General features: G+C 42.2%; 1 protein-coding gene across 9 annotated transcripts in view; it reads right to left on the reverse strand.

Annotated features, from left to right (window-relative positions):
• Positions 1–16,486, reverse strand: part of chl1b (cell adhesion molecule L1-like b) — a 954,137-nt gene that overhangs the window by 340,127 nt on the left and 597,524 nt on the right. For all 9 annotated transcript variants that reach the window (XM_078543741.1, XM_078543742.1, XM_078543744.1 and 6 more), the window contains 2 exons: positions 9,651–9,816; positions 8,726–8,850 (listed from right to left, as the gene is read on the reverse strand). In XM_078543741.1, coding sequence (XP_078399867.1) covers positions 8,726–8,850; positions 9,651–9,816 — 291 coding nt within the window. The remainder of the gene's footprint in view (positions 1–8,725; positions 8,851–9,650; positions 9,817–16,486) is intronic.

Consider the following 16,486-nt stretch of genomic DNA (forward strand, 5'->3'; position numbering starts at 1 on the left):
TGCCATACATATTTATCATTCACTTGTTGGTTCCAATGGAGGCAGCCCTCCAATATGGTGCTGCTTGTTCATTGCAATGATCATAGCATTCAACCAATGCTAAGTGTGCAGTTGAGCAGCTGCACATCTCAGTAGAGGACCCAAAATTTAAAAAGCTAACACCAATCTGGACTACTTAAAGCCAGCCTATATTTCCCACAGGGAAGTGCAATGTGGTTAGAACATATGCTGGAAGTCATTCAATAACTGATTCTTCCCTGGGAAAGACATAAGAATGGCACAACATCGAAGAGTGCAGGCTCTGATATTTTCAAACACTGCACTACAGGTTTGAGGAGGGGCAGTCCTGTAACTACAGGGGAGCCAGAAGGCCTTTAGAAAAACTCTGAAAGGCAATGGGAGTAGATAGCTATAGCAGTGAATGCCAGGAGTTAAGCCTTGTGGAACTTGATGCAGTGACACAAAAATTCAATGATCTACCAGATGTGGTCAAGGGCAGTAAATCTTAATATTCCATATCCCACCAATGACATCACTAGCTTCAAACACTGTTCAATGCACCACACCCCCATCACTCACCTACCAATAATCCTTATTAGGACCCATACCTGACATTCATGTGCTGCTCCACACCTTCACACATTTAACATTGCTGCAAGCCTCACAGCCATATCTCATAGCTTGCAAATATGGCCAGCTTTTCAACCATAACAACCATCCAACACAGTTATACTGTATTCCAAGGCCATTTGCCATCTCCTCCACCAACAGTCAGCAGCCTTCCACCAGCCATGCTACAGCCACTGGGATAGCATTACATAGGAACACTAGAACAGATAAAGACATGTGAAAAATAGGCACCGAAGAAATTCACAAGAGTGATTTAACAACCTTTGTGTGCAATATTCCATTACTTCATTCATAAGTTTGGTTTGGGATGTTTATTTTGCAGTGGTTTTTATTTTTGTACTGTGGCCAAGCAGATGCTATGATAGTCAGTGACAGAGGAAGGTAAGGTGTAGGACTGTTGGTGAATGGAGATTTGGCTATCGCAGCAGGATGAGATGTTCACAAACAGCCTGGTCAGAATGTTGCTTTCTGGATTGCCTCCACTCTTCCTCTTCCATTTCCTCTTCCTCCTCTTCCTTTTCTTCTTGCTCCTCCTTCTGATCCTCAGCTGGTTTCTACATAGCTGGTAGCAAAGCCAGTGCCCTCATGAGGCAAGGTTGTGCAGCACACAGGAGAGCACCACAAATCTTGACACCTGCTCTGCTGAGTACTGCAGGGCTCCTCCAGAGCTGCTCAGGACCCTAGCAGCTGATGCCTTGTTTTAGTATGTCACTCTTCTACTCCATCACATGTAACATGAGATTCAAGCACATGAAGTGCAAGATTATTATAAAACAGAGACAACAACAAAAATAGCTGGAAAAACTCAGCAGGTCTGACAGCATCTGCAGAGAGGAACACAGTTAACGTTTCGAGTCCATATGACTCTTCATCAGAACTAAGGAAATAGAGAAATGAGGTGAAATATAAGCTGGTAGAGCTGGATAGAGGGCCAGTGATAGGTGGAGGCAAAGAAGAGATTGCCAAAGATGCCATAGACAAAAGAACAAAGGGGTGTTGACGGTGGTGATATTATCTAAGGAATGTGCTAATGGGGACATTAAGGGTAGCAAGCAGGACAAGCAAGTGGCAGATGGCCCTAGTGGGGCTGGGGTGGGGGGAAGGGATCAAAATGGGCTAAAAGGTGGAAATAAAACGGTAGATCGAAATAAATTTAAAAATAAATTTAAATTTAAATAAATTCCCCCCTATTTTTAAATTTCGATCCCTTCCCCCCACCCCACCCCCACTAGGGCCATCTGCCACTTGCTTGCCCTGCTTGCTACCTTTAATGTCCCCATTAGCACATTTCTTAGATAATATCACCACTGTCAACACCCCTTTGTCCTTTTGTCTATGACATCTTTGGCAATCTCTTCTTTGCCTCCACCTATCACTGGCCCTCTATCCAGCTCTACCTGTCCCACCCCCCTCTACCAGCTTATATTTCACCTGATTTCTCTATTTCCTTAGTTCTGATGAAGAGTCATACAAGCTGGAAATGTTAACTGTGTTCCACTCCGCAGATGCTGTCAGACCTGCTGAGTTTTTCCAGCTATTTTTGTTGTTGTTTCAGATTTCCAGCATCCGCAGTATTTTGCTTTTATCTTATTATAAAACAGAGGTTCTTTATTCCGCTAGCATAAGATCTTCATAAACATTAACAGAAGAGCTAAGCTCAGACAAACAAACCATTTAGATTGGATATTTACGGCCAAAGCCCCACATCCACCAGGATACCATCGAGAACTCAATTCATGACCTTTATCAGCCAGGCAGCACAGTTCAGATGATGGAGCTTCAACTGCTAATTTCTCATGACCATGTAGCCCAGACATGAAGGGGCTCTCCCTCTCCTCATGGCCTCTCAAACTCAGGAGTGCTTCCAGCAGACTGCCTAGATCTCCAGCAGCTGTTTCCCAGCTCTGCTGACCTATTTGTGGACTTGGGTCCTCAATGCTGTGATTCACTAGTCTCGTAGTCTCAAACTTCTGCTCCAGCTCCTTGCTGCTGCCTTGCTCTCCCTCTTTCTACATGAGGCTCCTGGCTCTGCCCCTTCTTTAACCTGCGCTGCAGACTTAGATTCTAAACCCAACCTGTTGAGGGCTTGGCCTCTTGCCCTGAGAGGGCCCTGAGGGGCAACCGATTCCTCTGCCCTGCATCCTCCCAAGCTGAGGACCATTGCTGGTGGGGACCCAGGGCCCCGCAGGGAATGTCCCGCAGAGTGGGGGCCCAGTATCCGGCCCTGTCCGATGTTGGAAGTCAAGATGCTGAGGTCCAGCTCACCTCCCCGGCTACCCGCTTCCCTGCTTGAGACTGGTTGTCCTAGCAACTACCCATATCATACAGTGACTGTTTACTAAGCAGTCATGTGATCATCAGGTCTGATTGAGCTACGATGGTTAGCACATTAGTATCTACATCGGTGGAAGCATTTTCTTTGTACATCATCAATTTGGGAAAATGGTAAGGGTTGGGATGATATCCAACATTTGCTCGAGATGACCTTCTCAACCCTACATCTGTTTGGTACTTTCAATGGGATCCAGGCTCTGTAATGGATCAACCATATAGGGGTCTAGATTGGTCATGTTTCCAGAGATTGCATGATCAGCAGCAATTGCTGCTTCAGTTGTTGCCTCACAGCAGGCCATCTCTGTGTCTTCTTCCCGGGCCAGAGTAGGCCTCCTCACACTGAATGCACCCCTTGGATTTGCAACACACGAGATTCCCCATCGCTATCTGACTCCCCTTCACTCAAGCCACAGCCCAGTGACACTTGAGGTGTAGCGATGCTGCTGAGTGAGCTGCTTGCCTCCACATCATCCACCAGATGTTTGGCCTCAAGCAACTCCCCTCTGTGAACCATTTTCTGAGGCTGCTGTCCCACTACAGGTTCAACAACATTGTCTATATTTCGATGCAAGGCTGTTATTCCTTAGTTGCATTATTTCACTGTCTGATGTCAAGATGTTGAACTTGCATTGGTGCCTTATCTATTGAGATGGTTTCCATATTCGACCTGCAGGAGGCTGGTTTTCACAGGTAAGCTTGAAAATGGAACCAGGTTGGGGGTGGGGAGGCTCTTTATTTCTCTTCCAAGGAACAACATTATGGCCCTTTTTAGCCTAATTGACCACATCAGTTCAATGGCTGTGCTAGTTGGTCTCTCTCCCTGGGTGATGAAGTTCTATCATAGAGTTTTGTCTCTCTTTGAAAGCAGTTTGAAGTTTTTCTGTTATATCTTTAGCAAGGAGCCAAGATGGCCGCTCTATCATGTGATCTCACATCAGTGTCAAGTCATGGTCCAAATATAATATTGTGGTAATCCCATTAGGCAGTTGGATTTTTTCTCCCGACTGTGGTTTTAGTACGCCAAAACCTTTGCTTCTTGAAAAGGCAAATTCACATTTCTTTTATAATGAAGGTGTTAGTGCAGTTTCGTTTATCTCCTGGTCTGACTAACATTGAGTCACTATCAGAAAGAGTGTCTTTGTCCTCTCTAAAGATAAACATAGTCTGATCAACGAACCTGGCTGGCTGCTCTCAGGGCCATCCTGAATTTCTGTTTTTTAAAGTGTAGCTTTTTAAAAAAGATAGTTCTATTGAAGAGTCATAAACAGTGCAAAAGTCTTGAAGGCAGTAAAGTGTTTTTCAACCAGCAACCAGCTTGTAAGTACGAGATGATCCCTCTCAATAACACTGTTATGGAGTCCTCCCTGCTGTTAACCATGAACAGCAGAACATATGTTCAAGATAGGGCGTTAGCTGGGGCACTGAGCTGCAAAATAGCAGCACAACAGTCATGCTGATAAATGACACGATCTGCCTGCTCTGCTAACTGTGGATGCTAACTGAATAGGCGCTAATGCCCTCACCAATACGGTGTCTGTGCGACTCACGCCAGAAGTGTGTCTGTAAGCCGCGCATGTATTTTGGACCTCCAAGTCACCCACAAAATGGGTGCCACACATCTGAATTTTGCACCCTTCAGTTTTTCACCCGAAGCAGAAGGTGACTTGGAGATGATTTTATAGGGGTATGCACAATAATTGAGTGCATAGGAATATTTACAAAGAATATTACTTTTATTTCAACTGTGAAAATATGACAAGACTACATACAAAATGAACCATTGAGCTGATATCAGGAAATTCACCATCACACAAAAACCACTAAACACATGGATTGAATGTTCAGATCAAGTCATCTAAGCAAAAACGAGTATAATTTAAGCAACAAGATGCTACAATGGGGATGATGTTAGGATCTTCCTGGATGGTTGAATTAATATAGTTTGAACCATAATTATTTTGTGATCTTGTCTGCAACAGAAAATGGAAGACTCCACAGCTTCCAATGATTTTATTAGAAACTATGAAATTATAATTTTGTATCCCCTTACTCTGTAGCATAGTGAAATTAAATTTCATATTATTGTGGTTCAAATCTTTTTGGTACAGAAGAATGTTAGGTTAAACCATTTGTTCTGAATATGGAAACAATCTGACTATCACTGTTCAATATAGTAGATATCAACAATAAAGTGTCTGCAGAATAAAGCCTTGAGCAGTAAAATACCAGAGGATGGAATAGGTCAAAAGAAAAGAATTCATCTCAGGTTTCAGATGACATCAATAAATCACTTGAGATTCACTCTTGTAGTTCATGTTATCGTTGGAGCCCCTCAATGTGCAGGCTTGTTAACACACACTAGTTTATGTGGCATCCTACAGTGAGTTTTGAACTATAACATAAACTGGAGTTCAAATGAAGTTCAAAGGCTGCCTTAACTGCTTTACACTCTCCAACCCACTATTATATCTTCTAGGTGGACTGAACAGCAATTTATAATTTCACTGTTCAGTAGAGTGATAATTCCAGCCAGGGAGAAATGAAAACAATAATAAAGATGGTTGACAGATAGTAAAACACTCTAGAATTAATTGAAAGGCCACCTTAGAAAGTCAGCTGCCAGATAATACTTCATCTATGACAGTTAAGTTGGAGACCTCCTTTAGCTCATGCAGGAGGGGAACATCAGTCACTTGCACCTCTAATGCTCATGAATCATGGGTCTGTCATGCAAGTAAAGCAGCACCAAAAAGGCACTATCACCAACGAGGCATCTTCCACAAAAACACAGAAACAGAATCACATGGCTTTTTATGAATTCTGACTGATTAAGGGATGCTTTGGAGTACCACTTTGAGTGTTTGTTTTTGAACTATCAGCTATCTTTGAGCTGATAAAGGTAGAAAGGTTGATTTTCTTTTCAGAAAAAGCATTTCTCCTCCTTTATCTCCCAGCATTCCCCTGTCCCTTTCCTGCAGAACAGCTCCTTCTCGTTTGTGCCATAGGTGGCAGAAACCTTCTGGTGCTTCATCTAAATATCCATTATTTATTTTTGAACCTAGGTAGTGAGTATTGAGGTTGTCTATCTGTGGAGACAGCATATCCAAGCCAACTACAAACTGAATTATACTCCATACTTTGATAGGTGATACTCATCTGCTTAGTAAACTAACATTTACACTGCTCATTGATAAGAGTGGAATGTCTTCTTCTCGTATGAAGTATAGTTTTGCTTAATTGATTTGTGTAATATTGTAACCAACCTAAATTGCTTTACAGGGTTTAAAACTTGTCCTCATGCTCATTCTTATTTTATGCAACAATTTTTTCGCAGTCAAATCTCTTGAAAACTTAAGCATTAGGTTCACCGTACTAATGTATCCTCCCCTTAAGTGACAAAAAAAACAAAGCATACAACAACACAACAACCTGAACTAACATAAACTTCAGAAAAAGAAATAAACAATTGTTAATAGCTTCCTGGAAGGCTCAGTGTATTTTTCCAGTGAGTAAGTTAATCATATAGGCTAGACAGATTACACGGCCAATTCCCCAATCTGTGCTTCACTGTGTTAGTGTAGCTCAATCTGAAACATTTTTGCCTCTGACTTAGAAGGATAAACAATTCTTCCTCTTATATCTAACTGGCTGTCACATTTGTGGATGTAACAAAAGTGACTTCGCTAAATAATGAATTGCTCATGGGATATCCTGCAGGTGTGATAAGGTGCTACTTAAATAAGACAGTTGTTCTTAATATTGGCTGATGCATTAAAAAAAAAATGACCTCTGCTTTCATGAAACAGCATTTTGCTCCTTCCTCACACTGATCCACTAAAGATAGTTGGCCTATGGCTTTATCCTCCTACTGGATATTGTTTTTTTTTCAATTACCGCCACCAAATCCAGTTCTTTCTCTCCTGTCCCTCTTCTCTCTCCGGTCGCTCCTCGTCCTTTCCTCTTCTCTGTCCTCCCCTCCTGGCTATCCCATCTGCTTCCAATCCCCTAATCATTTCCCCGCCCCCACCCTCATCCAAATAACCAATGATGTAAAGATCAGACAGATTACAGAAGCTATATATGTAAACCTGGCCTAAAAGATGGTCAATTATATGGTCCCATCTGCTAAAGTCTCCAGATGTGAGACTGTTTGAATGTTGTTGGCATAATTGATTTATGGCATAAATCTTTGCACTTATTTGGACATTTGCTATATAATTCATGTTTTTAAAGAAATGCTTTTTTTCCTTGCGTTCTTACCAGAACCTATAGCTTAACTGTTCCAGTCATGTTGCCATGTTATTGGTGACAAATGTTAAAACACAATCTTTACATGGTTTCCCCTGAGCATGTGGTTGTTCCTTGACCGAATAAACTTTGTCCAGGATGCACTTAAAAACAGGGCTATCTCGCCCATGTTATAAATGATTGGGAGCAAGGTAAGTCAGCAGATTTACATGCGATGATATGAGTCTGTCAATATACATGGTTATAAAAGAAGGCCTTCACTACCATTAGGGAATTTTTAAAAAATCATCATATCAAGTATGCCATTGATTATGTTGACAGTGACATACATAAAGTAATTAATATTTTCTTGTCAATATTAATACAATGTCGAGATAAACAAGTTTGAGCTAAGTGGGTACTTTACTATTATCCCTTGTTGAAGATACTTGGGAAGACTACTCTGTTGAGTTACACTGGTTGACTAATGTAACTTGGGAGGCTGGGGTTGAAAATTGAGCAGGGATGCATCACTTTTGTCCCAAAATGATCTTCTCACGCCACTTTCACCAGATACCAGAAAATCCTACCCAAAGAGAATGGACATTATCAAGTTAGGCTGTAATGACAGTGACATTATACATTAGTTTCATGGATTACCCACCAAAGCAATGCTGGAAGCTTGTAATGCTAGCATATTACTGATGTGTACTGCTGCTGGGATGATTAGGACCTTTTAAAAATAAAATGCCATTCCTACAGAATGCAATAGATAATCTGGTGATCTATTCCAATTGCTCTACTGGGAAGTTCACAACAGACCAAGCAGAGGCTAAGTATTTCCTTCCTACCCTGGTGGATGGCTTCTTTTAGCTATTTCAGGTGACAGACCCTTACAGCAGCAGAGATTTTTTGGAGCCTCACCTCATCCCAATGATAGGCACCCCAGTGCAGGCGGACAGAGCAGGGTCAGCTCACGACCATCAAGGCAGATGTAATTCCTGCTAAATTAAATTTTCGATGGCACAGCTGCTCTAGAACTTCTTTGAATTTATACTGATCTAAACGCTTCCTTTAGAAGGCACTTCAAGTAAATCACAGCAATCCTCCTGAAAATCATTGGGCAGGATAATACCCAAAGCTGGTATAATTATAATTAGAAAATAAAGCAGTCAATATCTATTTGGGTGTGACTGAGTCCTGTACAATATTGCAAAGTTGCACAAGAGTGTTAACATGGATAGCTTACCAACTGCTTTTACAACTTTGCAGAATGAAAATGATTCATCTGTTTGTTTAACCTCTTCTTGTCTTACTTCCTTGTAAAACACCATTGGGCCTGCTGATTTGAAATTACTATTGATATGTGGCACTTCAAATTATCTGAGAATAATCAGAACTGACATTTCACCATGCATAACAGATTGCACTGCTCAATATCTAGGTCAGTCAGAGTTAGCTATTAGCCTTACAATAAGTGCTCTTAACAAATGCATACATAACACAGCACTATTAATTCCCAAGGAATACTTACCAAGGACGACAAGTTTTGCATCTGCTGTAACAGCATCCAAGGAGGTTCTTGCGACACAGGTGTACATCCCTTCATCATCTTCACTTACATCAATAATTCGAAGGATATCACCATCCATAACTATTCTAGAGGATTACAAGATTATAATGGTACACCAACTTTGTTAAAGTAGATCTTACTTTCATGATTCTTTATATTAGAAAGAACACTTACCAATGGAAACCTCTAAAGATACCAGCTTAATGACATAATTTACAACTAGCGAATGTAATCATGATACAGTGGCACAAAATGCAAGAATTCCAATATAGAAGAAAGACATAGAGCTAGGTTTCTGTTAATTCCCTTCTCTACCGAGTTGCAGGGCGGAGTCATGCCACTTAGGCACAGTGCATGCCAGAATGGCAAAAAAGTCACCCACAAATTACAATGATGCTCATGAGACAGCTCATTGGCTGCACTGCTGGGCAGGCAAGCAGGAAAAATGAGGAATGGATAAAATTACCTTCAAACAAGAACAGACGCGCCTTCATGAAAAAGTACAAAGTCAGGAATTAAGTAGAAGTATGCCTAATTTTAAAGCTAATTTTGTAGATTTGGTTCACAAGATGCATTAACTTACAGGTGTGTTCTCCTTGCTTTTATTTAGCAAAATATGTTCTCCAATTTATTTTCACAATTTTTTCACTAAAAATCAGAAACAGACAATAACAGAAGAAAAATACGCATGCCTGTGCAAAATATAAAAATGAAGTAAACGTAAAAAAAAAAATTCTTAGCACACACTGGAAGACTGCTGACCTAAGAAATGGATACCTACTACATTGACAGTTTTTATTCTAGATGATTTTAGTGGTGCTGAATTGACATTAGCAATAATGATGACTAAAGTGGAGTGCTTCTTGTCCATTTTACAAACTATTACCTGTCATTCTCTGTTTGGTCACTGTAAATTTCGTCTCCATCCTTTTTCCATGATAACTCAAAGTCATTTTCAAAAGCTGAGTCATATTCAGCATGACATTTAAACTGTGCCAGTGCAGACTTCTGTATCATCAAATCCTCAGGTGGAAACACTATTTCTGTAGCAACTGAAAGAGATACAGAGGATCGAAAATGCTATTAGTGCAATTTCTACAATAGTAATAAATATATCAAACAGAAGAGGATTATTTCAGATGTACGAATGTTAGCATTGAAAGCATTTAGACATTGGGACCATTATTCAGCAATAATTAAAACCATCAAAGTGAAATGTGTGCCTGAAGAAGCAACTTCCAAAATCTGACTTACCTGTTCCTTTGCTTTGTTTCTGCTTGATTGGACATGATTTTTTTTAAAAGTTAAGATGCAGTGCACAATATAAAATATCATTGTTTCATATGCAAAAAAGAATTTGTATTTATAGAAGCATGAAAGTGTAGCAAAATAAATGAAAACAGAAAATGCTGAAAATGCACTGCAGCTCAATCATCATTTGAAAGAAAAACGATATTGTCTTCCTAATCGGGAAAATAAGCTACCAGATATTGCTGTTGTTATCACAGGTAAGCAATGGTTCTGAAATTTACCAGCAGGAAACTATATTTGGGCTGAATTTAATGGGATGCTGTGTTGCTGCACTCCCTCGCCACCACGCCCACCCCCGCTGAAAAGTCAGCGAGGAGACCACTCACGAAAAAGCTGGCTGCCCCGCAACCATTTTACACTCGGCGGGCCTAAATTGGTTCAGGGTGAGACTTCCGCCCCCATCTGGAAATCTTGCTTTGGAGATGCTGGACAATCTGATTGGCTGGCATCTCTGTAGCCCCAGCAGCACTAGGGTTGAGTGGTGGCCACTGCTGGGACTACAGCCAATGCTGAAGAAGAGGAGGTTATGTAAGCCAGACTGAAGGCAAATCAGGGGTATTGGCGGAGCCAGGCTGGCAGGCCCTAGCGAGAGGCAAGAAATTGGGGCCGGGCTTCAGAGGCCCGGGGCGAAGATTAAAGGAGGGCATATGACCTTGAGGAGGTGCCTCTGATAGGTACAGGGCCATCCCAAAAGAGGTCCTCCCCTCCAATGCCCACACCAGCTTGCCCAGCAAAGGGCTACCCACTTGGCCTAGGCCTCCCTCTGTTGTGGGTAAAATAGCAGTGGGAGGCAGGATAAGGCACTTAAATAGCCATTAATTGGCCACTGAAGAACCTCAGTAGGCCCAAGGGTGAGTAGTCTGCCCAATGCCTCTACCACCCCCTGCAAATGGGACACACGGGAGGGGAGGGTGGGGGGGGTGGTCGCATACAATCCAGCCCATCACTTCAGACACTTAGCCTAAAAAAAATTAAAATTAACATGCTGAGGGCCTGGAAAATTATGTTTTCCTCTAACGTTTGCAGCTTGACTGAAGTGTTTTTTTTAAACAGAATAATGTTCCATTCTACGCAGATATAGACCAAGTAAGTGACTGGTACAATAATTTTCATGGACAGGACATTGTATGGGTGGGAGGGTGAGCTGTGAGGAGGATGCAGCGATGCTTCAGTATGATTTGGACAAGCTGAGCGAGTGGGCAAATGCATGGCAGATGCAATATAATGTGGATAAATGTGAGGTTATCCACTTTGGTAGCTAAAACAGGAAGGCAGATTATTATCTGATTGGCTTTAAATTGAGAGAGGGTTATGTGCAATGAGATCTGGGTGTCCTTGTGCACCAAGCGCTAAAAGTGAGTATGCAAGTGCAGCAGGTGGTAAAGAAGACAAATGGTATGTTGGCCTTCATAGTGAGAGGATTCGAGTACAGGAGCAGGGATGTCTTGCTGCAATTATACAGGGCCTTGATGAGACCACACCTGGAATATTGTGTGCAGTTTTGGTCTCCTTATCTGAGGAAGGATGTTCTTGCTATAGAGGGAGTGCAGCGAAGGTTTACCAGACTGATTCCTGGGATGGCGGGACTGACATATGAGGTGAGATTGAGTCTGTTAGGGTTATATTCGATGGAGTTCAGAAGAATGAGAGGGGATCTCATAGAAACCTATAAAATTCTAACAGGACTAGACAGGGTAGATGCAGGAAGGAAGTTCCCGATGGTGGGGGAGTTCAGAACCAGGGGTCACAGTCTGAGGATATGAGGTAAACCATTTAGGACTGAGATGAGGAAAAATTTCTTCACCCAGAGAGTGGTGAGCCTGTGGAATTCGCTACCACAGAAAGTAGTTGAGGCCAAAACATTGTATATTTTCAAGGAGTTAGATACAGCTCTTGGGGCGAAAGGGATCAAAGGATATGGGGAGAAAGCGGGAGCAAGCTATTGAGTTGGATGATCAGCCATGATCATATTGAATGGTGGAGCAGGCTCGAAGGGCCAAATGGCCTACTCCTGCTCCTATTTTCTATGTTTCTATATCATTTCGGTTCAATGTCAGGTTTTGAATTGTCATTTTTCATCCAGCAATCAAATTACAATACACAAGATTAACTAGTATATACAATTTAATACTGAAGATTAATAATATATTATTAACTGAATAAAAATCTGCCAACTGCCAAAAAATGCCCAACATCAATTGGTTCTGTCTAAGTTTGATTAGCCAAGAGCCTTATTGTTGTTGGCCAATGGTGTTTAAATGGCAAAACAACATACTATGGAAAGGTGCTTAATGCTGATTTGTAATGATAAACAGGAACATTGGAGTACTGTGTATTTTCATTAAATATTTCGCATAGTGGAACAGGTATCATTTTCTTCAGGCAGGGTGGGAGGAGATGGGCACAGATGTTGTGTTTGAAAATGAAATTACCAGACCAAATAAACAATATTGGAAGCTCTAATTTTCAAATGGGATTTTCAAAAATATTCAAACACAACCTCTTTTGTTTATTCTGAATTGCTAGATCAACCAATAAAAAGAAAAAGTCTTGTTGAACTAAAACTCTAAAGCACAGGTGTCACTAGTTTATCAATAGCTTTGTTACTACTGCAATATCCCAGTTAGAAAAGTAAGGTTACATGTGGCAGCTTGACGTCTTGTAAGATGATGGTTTGCGCCGGGATGGTCAACTTTGTGTTAAACATCACCTGGTGTGGCTCAGAAGCCCCAATCTGGCAAGGCATTCTCTGCTGCATTTGCTTCCAGGGAACACAGGAGACTGAAAAGCTGCATGATTCACTAGCCTCTGTTTCCTCTGGGCCCTCTTCTTGATCAGCTGAGTTTTTCATTTCTGCTCACTTCTTCCAAAGCCTCTCCAAATGGTCAGCCTCCCGAGTTCATGGTCGTCAGCGACTGTCTCTCAGTTGTCAGTGTCAATATCCGCCATCTTGATATCCTGCTTGCAGTTGGTCTTGTAGCGGAGGTATGGATGCCCAGGAGGTCATGACCCTGTGGCCAGTTCACCATACAGGAGGTCTTTGGGTATATGGTTGTCATCCATCTGATGAACGTGACTGAGTCAGCGCAGATGTTGCTGGCTTAGTAATGAGTGAAAGCTGATGGAATTAGCACGCTCTAGGATACTGAGGTGATGACCCTGTCCTGCCAAGAGATGCCAAGAATATGTCTGAGATAGGGAAAGTGGGAACTGTTCAGCCTTTTCTCTTGTCTAGCATATGTTGTCCAGGTCTCGCCACTGTAGAGGGGTGTGGTAAAGACGCAGGTTTGGTAGACTCACAGTTTGGTGTTCTCAGTCAGGTTGCTGTTGTTCCACACTCTCTTACTCAGCTTGGACAGAACAGCTGCAGCTTTTGTGATGCGTATGTTGATTTCAGCATCAAGTAACAGATTGCTGGTGATTGTGGAGCCTAGATATGTGAAGCTATCAACAACCTCTGGCGTTACATTGTCAATGCTGACAGATGGCAGTATGACAGCATCCTGAGCCATAACATTTGTCTTCCAGATGATCACAGTCAAACCAAACTCTTTACAGGTGTAATAAAGTCTGTCCATTTGTCGCTGAAGGTGTTCCTCAGTAGGGATGTTAATGCGGCATCATTAGTGTAGAGCAACTTTCTGGTGAGGACTTGGCACACCTTTCTCTTGGCTCTCTGGTGAGCAAAGCTGAACAGCTTTGCGCCAGTTCTGGTATACAAGTAGACACTCTCTGTAGATGAGCTGATAGCATATGATAGCAGCAAAGAGAAGAATATGCCAAAGAGTGTCAGTGCCAGAACATATCCCTGTTTGATCCCATGTGGATCTCAAAGAGTTCCAATGTTGCCCCGAGTTAGCTGATCTTCCCCATTATGTTGTCATGGAAGAGGAAATCACACTGTGCAGCTTTGGGGGCAGCCAATTTTCTCCTGCAGTTTAAATAGACCACCTCTGCTCACATGGTTGAATGCTTTGGTATAAAGTTCAGTTCAGCCAGTGTAAAGTACTCTGGTTACACCAGCTGGACTAAACAACTAACTCACACTGGAAGAAAATGTGTTCTTCTGTTTTCTGTCAAATGATCTGGGCACTGCACCTTAGGAAGGATATATGGTCTTGTGGATGCTCAGTGTAGATTTAGCAGAATGATACCTGGATTCCAAGGATTAAAGTACGAGGACAGATGACACAAACTAGGCTTGTAGTCTCTGGAATGTAAGAGCTTCAGGGGTGATTTGATTAAACTTTTCAAGATATTAAGAGGTGCAAATAGGATAGACAGAAAAAATTTGAGGGAGAAATTGGATCATGTAGTGCAAGCCACTATACAGGCTTACATCAATTCCCCAGGGGCAGTCAATGCCATGGGCCATTAGCTGTGCAGCCCATGTGGCATGCCTCATTGATATCATTGAAGGATGTCACATGAGCTCCTCAGTCGCAGCCCACAATGCTACCTGCTCCCAGAAACAATGCTGTGTGAACAGATCTCTCCCCCAATCTATTTCTGTTCATTGTGGAGGCCAGGACTCAGCAGCATTGTCTGAAAATCAAAGCCAGACCATCAAAGTAGAAAACATTTCTACACACAAAGTGCTAGAGTTTTGGAATTTGCTTCTACAAACAGCAATTGATGCTAGATTGATAGGTTTGTGTTAACAAAGGAATCTGGGAATAAAAACAGAAAATGCTGGAATGCACGTCAGGCATCATCTATGGAGACAGAAACATATATGGTATCTGGAATATAAAGAATATGGATGCAAGGTACATGGAGTTAGATCGCAGAGCAGCTATAATTTTATTGAATAGACAGGAAGGCTTGAAGGGCTAAATAGCTGGCTCGTTACCATGTTCCGATCTAAGCCACATTACTTTGAAAGGAGTCGGTTCATTTAAAAGAAATCGGGGCAACATTCTCCCCCTGTTGGTGGGGGGGGGGAGAGTGCGGGAGCGGGCGGGCTTCCAATCGACACCCCCAGTTGGGGGCATGCCGCCATATTACGTGGAGGGCCAATTACAGCCTGCCCAGCATGACATCCGCCAGGAAGTACTATGCGGTCTCTGTGTGGGCCGGGGGTGGGGGGGATTTCCCTCAGCCAGGAGTGCGCTCTTTCGCGTATGCATGCTGAAGAACGCACAGATCTCCCTGAGGCAAAATGCTGCCCCAGGGAGATCGGCTCATATTTTAAACTTTAAATGAAGCTGAGAAAAAAATTTCCCTGCCATGTCCCCTCATGTGACACTGTCACATGAATTGGGACATGTCCATAACTTTTATTTTAAAATAGTGAGATTTTTAAATCCTCATGAAGCCTCATCCCGTCCGTGGATGAGGGTTCATGCTTTTTCAGAAGCCCAGCCTGTCCGCCAACCTTAAGGGCAGGTCCATTATGGACTTCAACTGCTTTGTTAATGGCCTTAATAGGCCGTTGACAGGTCGGCGGGCGCACAGCCGACTCGGGTGCGCGCCTGCCGAACTGAACATCTGGATGATGTGCTGTGATGTCAGGACACACGCCCAACATCACCCCGCGTTATTTTACGCATCGGGGAGTGGGCCCCGCCCACGCTCGCCAACCGGAAGATACAGCCCCAGAGAAACTTTAGTGGGCATTTGAATACCCCTTCTGCCTATACCGCTGCTTTTACATTTTAAGTTAAATATACTGGAACTGATGCCACAGACCATATCAATAAGAAAGGAACATTTAAATGGACCCATCTCTTTAATTGTGCTATAATATACAGACTACAAAAATTAGAAAAGGACTGACCTATTTGTTTTAGCTAATAAGACCTCCAATGCCTCACACTTCAGACATTTATTTTTTCTCATTCCAAGTACTGAAGAAGCCCTCTTGTTAAAAATGTATCCCTGGTGTCATCCATTATGAATGGAAGTTGGTTCAGAGCTGCTAGATTTTAGACTTTGCCCCAGGTTTCTGCCAATCACATAGCTGGAAACCAGGACAAACAGCACAGGTCAGAAGCATGCATGCACAACCAGGTGTTTTTAAAATTGACCTTCCCTGAGAAAAGTTAACACTTTTGAGACAAAGGTGGCTATAAGCTACTTTTCCTAGTATGTAAGCTCCAGTTCTTATCTATATTTTGGTGAGGAAAGGCAGACTGAAACTACTCAACTTCTACAGACAAATCAACTTTAAAATTAAATTAAGTAGTTCACTTCCGAACTGTGCTTGGAGGCCAAGGAATATGCTTTTTGATGCTTCTTCTGGTGTAACTGTTTAACACAAATGATCTGTTCATTTTAATAACTCATTCAAATGCACTTCCTTGCAAATGCATTAAACTGATAGTTTGAAGAAAAATCATTGGAATATTAAGCAGCTCCTATGGAGTCACAGCAAGTAATCAGCAATTTATCGAAATGGGGTGAGGGAAG

This window comes from Cetorhinus maximus, chromosome 6 (genome assembly GCF_964194155.1).
Source record: "Cetorhinus maximus chromosome 6, sCetMax3.hap1.1, whole genome shotgun sequence".
Classification (NCBI taxonomy): Eukaryota; Metazoa; Chordata; class Chondrichthyes; order Lamniformes; family Cetorhinidae; genus Cetorhinus; species Cetorhinus maximus.